This window comes from Cyprinodon variegatus, unplaced genomic scaffold (genome assembly GCF_000732505.1).
Source record: "Cyprinodon variegatus isolate N-32 unplaced genomic scaffold, C_variegatus-1.0 Scaffold67, whole genome shotgun sequence".
NCBI classification, from domain to species: domain Eukaryota; kingdom Metazoa; phylum Chordata; class Actinopteri; order Cyprinodontiformes; family Cyprinodontidae; genus Cyprinodon; species Cyprinodon variegatus.
The window spans coordinates 162,564-169,622 of record NW_015150520.1 but is presented as its reverse complement, the minus strand read 5'-3'; the positions used below and the strand labels follow the sequence as shown (position 1 = coordinate 169,622).

The 7,059-nt window shown below is 34.0% G+C and overlaps 2 protein-coding genes across 6 annotated transcripts in view; one reads left to right on the top strand and one right to left on the bottom strand.

The window, feature by feature from the left end:
• The window catches only part of LOC107083031 (phosphatase and actin regulator 1-like), a 40,587-nt gene extending 34,547 nt beyond the window's left edge, over positions 1–6,040 (top strand). For all 5 annotated transcript variants that reach the window (XM_015371969.1, XM_015371967.1, XM_015371965.1 and 2 more), the window contains exons 11-13: positions 1,620–1,760; positions 2,676–2,752; positions 5,674–6,040. In XM_015371969.1, the coding sequence (XP_015227455.1) occupies positions 1,620–1,760; positions 2,676–2,752; positions 5,674–5,689 (234 nt within the window). In that variant the 3' untranslated portion in view covers positions 5,690–6,040. The remainder of the gene's footprint in view (positions 1–1,619; positions 1,761–2,675; positions 2,753–5,673) is intronic.
• A 710-nt stretch (positions 6,041–6,750) lies between these two features.
• The window catches only part of tbc1d7 (TBC1 domain family member 7), a 10,282-nt gene continuing 9,973 nt past the window's right edge, over positions 6,751–7,059 (bottom strand). Inside the window, exon 6 of the mRNA XM_015371936.1 lies at positions 6,751–7,053. Coding sequence (XP_015227422.1) covers positions 6,967–7,053 — 87 coding nt within the window. The 3' untranslated portion in view covers positions 6,751–6,966. The remainder of the gene's footprint in view (positions 7,054–7,059) is intronic.

Genomic DNA, 7,059 nt, shown 5'->3' with positions numbered 1-7,059 from the left:
TCCTCTTCCGTAGTTTTAAAAGAGTGACATGTTAAAAGAAAAAAAATATCAGTACATAATATATACACTGCAAAAAATTGAAATCCAAATAAGTAATTTTTTGTTAAAATAATGAAAATTGAGGAGGTAAGTGAGACACTTACCTTGTCAATGAAACAAGACAATTTACATTTAAAATAAAAAATGGCATTGTCTTAATTCAAGTGCATATTATCTAATTATCTTATTTTAAGAGTAAAATTTAAGGGTAAATGCACATGATTTAAGACTGTTCTGCTTATTTCTAGACAGTTTTTGCAGTGTAATCAGCAGTTTTTGAGAAGCTATTTGCTGTTAGGAACAAGAAAATGACCCTCTGAGAAACAAACACAGTCAGAGGGTCAGAGGTCAACCAACTCTCATGTATTTTTACTGCTGCTGTTTCACATCAGGCCACTATAATATCTAGTTTATTTTCTCCCAATGTAAAGAAACTTTAGTCTTCTGTTTATTAAGTTTCAATTAGGTTACTGCTTGAAAACGTCGACTCATCTAATATGCATCCAATGCTAAACAACTGGGATGGTTAAAAGTAACATTACTAAGCTTTCTTTTTTTTCTGGATGCAGGTTTTGGGAAATATAGATAAACTGGCTGTTGTAAACCTACTAATAATAAATAATAATTGATAATTTATTGATCTCACATTGGAGAATTTCACCTCTGCATTCAACCCATCCCACTGGGGAGCAGTGGGCTGCCACTGTGGGGAGCCCGGGGAGCAGTGTGGGGTTAAGGGTCTTGCTCAGGGACCCATAGTGCAGGCCGTGGGGATCGAACCGGATACTTGCAACCTTCTCAGAGCACAAGTGCACTGCTCTACTCTGGAAAAACGATCTAGAAATAAGTTAAACTGTCTTAAATTAAGGGTATTTACTCTTAATTTGAGTTGGTAAATGAGATATTTTGACAATGGAATGAGTATTTTTACTCTTAAAATAAGAAAATTAGATAATATGCTCTTGAAATAAGACAATCCAATGTTTTAAGAAAAAATGACTTATCTAGATTTCGATTTTCCAGTATAATCACTAGGCCAACACCTCCCCATTATAACCTGATGAACTCAAACTGTTGTCATTCGGAGGAAATGATCACAAAATAACTTTAATGTTGCACTTAACAGCCCAAACATTAGCAGTTCAAGCATAATGACCTTTGCCTCAAGCAGAAATCACATAGATCTAGAAAGTTATTAACAACAACTGATGGCTGAAGGATGTTGGACCGAGCAACAAGATAAAAAAAAAAATTAGCAGTGCTTTGATTTCAGTTTGTAAAACTGATAAGACTTACTAATTGTTCTGAACGACTTTTATTAATATCGTGCGCAATAAGAGCTAATACCTGTGAGTACTCAGCATTTTTTTAATCAAACACTCAAGTAACATATTCATGATTAGAGATTGTACAAAGATTTCTTTAAAAACCATTGTCTAGAAGTGTTAATAAGTGGGTACAGTTGTGAATTTTAATTGCTTATGTCAACTCTTTAGAGGGTTGCTCCCACTGCTGGAGCATCTTTGCTTCATATCTGCTGCAGGTTATTTCAGCACATGTCTTTTTTCCTCATCATGTAGCTCAGTAGTAGACCCACAGTTGAGGAGCTGAGGGAGGCCAAGATCCTCATCCGGTTTAGCGACTATGTGGAGGTCGCTGAGGCTCAGGACTACGACAGGAGGGCAGACAAGCCATGGACTCGGCTGACAGCGGCAGATAAGGTCTGTTTAAAACGCAAAACAGAAATGAATGGGTTTTTTTGTCACACTTCAAAACAAAGCAAATTTTAATATTAAATAAGGATGACTTAAGTTCAAATAGTATATTGTACATATCCAAATGAACCAGATCCCATGTTAAAAAGTAAAGGCTTCCTTAATTAATCTGGTTGTTAAACCTTTAGCAGCAAACCCCTCCATTTACAATAAGTGGTTTAAGGAGTTTTTACCAACTCTTATTTCTTGAACAGTTTATCATAAAACACTAGAGGAAAATTGAACATGTTTAAAGTCACACTAGAGATGTGATCAAGGAGCTTAGTTTCAAACTGTTGGTTCTTTATTGGCCTCAGGCTGAGGTGTCAGTGTTTTCATGGAGTAAATCCTTTCTATGAGGATAGCAGCTCCTGTGAAGATTGAACACTGTTCCATGTTTTCTCCATTTGTGTCTGTTGGCTCTCACTGCGTTTTTTTTTAGTCCAAAGCGCATTCTAACCCTTTCCAAACTGATGGATGCTAAAAATGTAATTTTTATGTATATTTTGGGCTTTGTCCTGATCATTTTGTTACACTTTGCCTTCTTTAACTTTTCAGTTGGGTTCTATTAAAATCACTGTTTAATTTTACAGGTCAGGCAGTATTCAGGCATGGTTGAAATTGACTTAGCTCAGCCAAAAGGGCGGGTAATCACAAATGATTTACAATTTAACAAATAAAGGTATGGTCCAGATTGGTTTGGATAGGCTTTTTACCCATTAAACATAATCCCACCATTAGAACTAAACTGCTTTTTGTATTTTTTATCTGAATGTATGATTAGTTTGATGATTTCAAGCCATATTTTGATTTTAAAAATGGAACCAGGAGAATAAAATACTTCACAGCGCTCTATTTAATTAAACTTTGTGTTTTCCTTAGGCTGCCATCAGAAAAGAGCTGAATGAGTTTAAAAGCACAGAGATGGAGGTGCATGAGTCGAGCCGCCATCTCACCAGGTATGTGAAATAAAGGAAGAGGTTCAAATGGTGGAAATAAAAACTCAAACCCCTAAATGGAGCTGCAGTGGTTGGTGCTGCAGTTTTACACCACGCATCACTTTTATCAGTTCATTGCTCACTTGATCAGCATCAAGCTGCTGACTGTGCTTAACTGGTAAAATATCAAAAGCAACTGAGCATGAAGCTTCCCATCCTCTTCCAAACTGAAATGTAATATCAGGAAACATCTGACAGCTCGGTTATGTTCTGCTTTAGGTGAGGAAGGACACCACTACTTACACTACTTACAGTGGGATCATATATCATCAGTGCAGATAAAACCGTAGGATTATAGTTGCACAGCAATGTTGCTCTAACTTTACAGAATGAAGCTCCTCCTTTAGAGTGCCATAGGTCTCTGTTCTTTGAGAAGGTATTTTTTTAAGACAGTATAATCCATCATTTTTGGGGCATCTAAGAAACAGTTTTTCAAACTGTAGTCATATTATAGCAACCTGAGACTGCAATTTAAAATAATTGGAGTTTACCTGACTAGTATATAGGTGCACAATACAGAATAATGCAAGCTTATTTGAACCTTTTATTGTTTTAGATCTAAAATAATCTCATTTAAATACTGCATATTTAGTTAACTGATCAGGCATAAAAACAAGGAAATTAATTTTCTTTCCTCTTTTCATTTTTATTTTTCAAACTAAGGATTTTTACTCACCTGAAAAACATTTTATACACCACTGTTCAAAGAGCACCTGAGGTTTTCTCAGATATTTACATATAAAACCCTTAGAAATTTTTGATCAAATGCTAACAGCTTTAAAGATAATTAGAAATCAAATACTGGAAAATTAGCTAAAGTCCTCTTCTCCATTAAAAAATGAAAAAAAAAAAAAAAATCATCAAATAAATAAATGTAATCTAACAAAATCTTCCAACTGTTTTTAATATTCTTTTGTTGTTTCTGCATTTTTTATTTTATTATTTTTTTCCTACTTGCTTTGATTCTGTTTTATCTTCCTTTATTTTAATCAAGTAAAGCACTTTGCATTGTCTTTGTACTGAATTGTGCTATACAAATAAATTTGCCTTGCCTTGCCTTAAAAATATAATAGGAAGAGGCTTTTAAAGTCTTAGGAATCTACTTCAATTTTTTTTTTTATAATCATAAGGATCTGGAAGACAGTGGGCTTAATTGTTCCTGTTTCATATGTGTTACTATTAAAGAGATATTACTATTTAAAGTGTTTAAGAAGAACATGAACAGGATATTGGCGCTAAACAAATAAAATCTTTACAACAAAAGGGATCATATGTTGTAAACGACTCAGGAAGTTTTAAAACATTTATTTCCGTCTTATGTGATAATAATTTTAAAACATGGTTCATTTATCCGCCGGCTAATCGGATATTTCTTCCGAACACTTTTACTTACTTTAGTTTTTCTTTTGTTTTATTTTAAGGAGCTCAAATCATGGTCAGTGTTGATCATAGTCAGTATATATATATATATATATAAAAATAATATAGGGAATACAGAAATTTTTTTTTTTTATTTCATTTCAATACTAAATTAAACATCCTAAAATAAAGTAGGGAAGAATACATTCTATTGGTCTATTTTTTGGTGGTTTGTTTTTTTAAGAAAACGATGTCAAAAACAAATGGTTGAGTTTTTTTAAAATGCAAAAAAGAAATTAAACTACAAACCAATTTCTAAGGAATAAGTAAGATGTTGAAAATAATTTAAATTATTATATTAATAAGCTTTGTTCTTTTTATATCTCAACTAACGATAAACAGATTTTTTAAAATTTCAGGCTACCCTATCAAAAAATATAAAAATAAAAAATCTAATAGGCATTCTGCAATATCCCCTGACATATTTATCTTAGTCCAGCTATTCCTTTACAGATCGTTAACATCAGATAGCTGGGCATCAGTATTTTAATAAGAGGCCGAAGCAGCTGGAAAAGCATCCTTTGCCATGAAGGGGTGCTGGGATGTTGGCGTCCTTTCCAGCTCTTAGGTGCTTAGTGCTGCACCACTTCAACGAATGTGAAAAACTCCCTCCCAAACACCCACTTTACACAATAACACTTCTACACCCACACACACCCATGTCACTACACTAATACAGGCATAATCAAAACAGCTGAAGGTCATACACAGTTACAACAGGCCCTGTTTAATGGTTGCAGTTGATATAACTTAAATCATGCAATTGAAATTCCTTCTTTGGTTTATGTAAAGCAAATTTCCAAAGTACATGTGGGCAACCAGTTTTTATTCATGGTTTGTGGAAAATACATTAGAAATGTGTGTGTTGCTGTTAAAAGCACAAAAACAAAAGCCCTATATACAGGGTAGCGGAAAGCACCATCAGAGGTAATTGAAGATCCACAGAATGAACCAGAAACTGTTTATTTAGGCAGTTTGAACAAAAGGAGTTATACTTTTTTTCTACACTGGAAAAACGATCTAGAAAAAAGTAAACCTTTCTTAAATTAAGTGTATTTACCCTTAATTTGAGTAGGTAAATGAGATGATTTGCCAATGAAATGAGTACTCTTAATCTTAAAATTAGATATTAAGATAAATTGTCTTTTCTTATTCTAAATGTAAACTCTCTTGTTCCCTTGGTATAATGTCTCTTTTACCGTCATAATTCAAAAATAAATGTACTTATTTTAGGAAGAAATTATTTATCTAGATTTTGATTTTTTTTCCAGTGTAGCAACTCTTTCAGAATAGAGAAGCAGATTTTAACGACAGATTTTGGCAGACCCATCCGAACAGGTGACTTACAGCCTAATTATGAGGGAGAACCTAGTAAGCTACAGAGGGTAAAAAGTTATATGCAGCCTGCTGCTTTCATACATTTCATTAACAGATTGGATTTTTTTTTTATTTCCCCTCTGCAGATTTCATCGGCCGTAGTCAGCACAGTTCTTCTTCGGATGTGTTTTCAGACCACGACCTGCCGTCTTTGAACTGTTGATTAGTATCAGCCTGTTTGATCCGGGCAGTGGGAGCAAACAAACATTCCACAGAGGGCGCTACAAAACCTAGAAATTAAAAACTGTTGTTTTCCCGAAGTGGGAATTTTTAATGACTTCTTGATATTCAAAAGATTTTAAACTGTCATTTTTATGATGAAAAAAAAAAGGAAATATTTTATTTTGCCACATGCCTGATTATTGGAAACCTGTGCAAAGCTTGAGGAAGAGAACAGTGTTGTTTTTTCTTTTTTATGATTGTTTTTGAAGTGAAAATTTTAGTCTGAAATCACTATCAAAAACCAAAAGAAATCTTAGAATTTTTTTTTTATATATTTTACAGAGATCAGTGATTTGCTGTGTCACTGTGCCTACATTTTTGTTTACAATCATTTTTGAATTTCCAATGACTATTTAAAATTAAATATTAGATATTGACACAACAATCACTGAACTCTGCTGTGTTATTGCCTTGGATAAGCCTTTTATGGGAATACAATGAGAAATCTGCCACCTTACAACTCAAACTGAATCCATGAATTTCTACTTCTGACTGTATTATTAATGATTTATTTAACTGTGTGTGTGAGAGTATAAGAGTCAGGATTCCTGCTGTCTCTTGTATGTTCGAATCTGTCCTGAAAGGAAATACTCTCAGACTTCTGAGATGATGTAAATAAACTGAAAGGATTTTCAAATGGTCTTTTGTAAACAGAGAACCGCATGTTGATATTAATTTATTGTGAGTCCTCGATGATGTATGGCTAGACCTCTTCAAAAAATAACAATTTTGTATTTTTATAGCAGACTGGTTGATTTCCCATTTTTTGGAACCAAACTAAAACCATTTTTTTTAGGTTTGAAAGAATAGGAAAACGTCCAGTCTGCTTTGAAAATCAAAAATGTTTATTTTCTGAAGAGGTCTAATGTATGGCATTTCTTAAACAAAGGAAACTTATTAAAAAATTGTACATTTGTGTGTCTTTGTCATTGTTTTTTTTCCCCCATCAGTATTAAATCCACATCCCAAATGTTTGCTAGCTCCTTACAGCCTTCATTCCAACTTCACTTGTCCTTCCTTTGAAGGTCTGGAATGTTCCTAGATGGGAGCTGGAACAGATAAAAATAAAGTTTCTGGTATCCTCATCAGACAAGGCCACAGATGAACTTTGGCCTCAGTTCAGTAGAAGATGTGGGGGTCCTGTTGGATCCATCCAGCTACGGGGCGTGGTTTGGGTTGCCGCAGTATTTCTGCCACAAATCGATGGCCTTAGTGACAATAGCATCGGTGTTTTCCTGAGGTATCTAGAA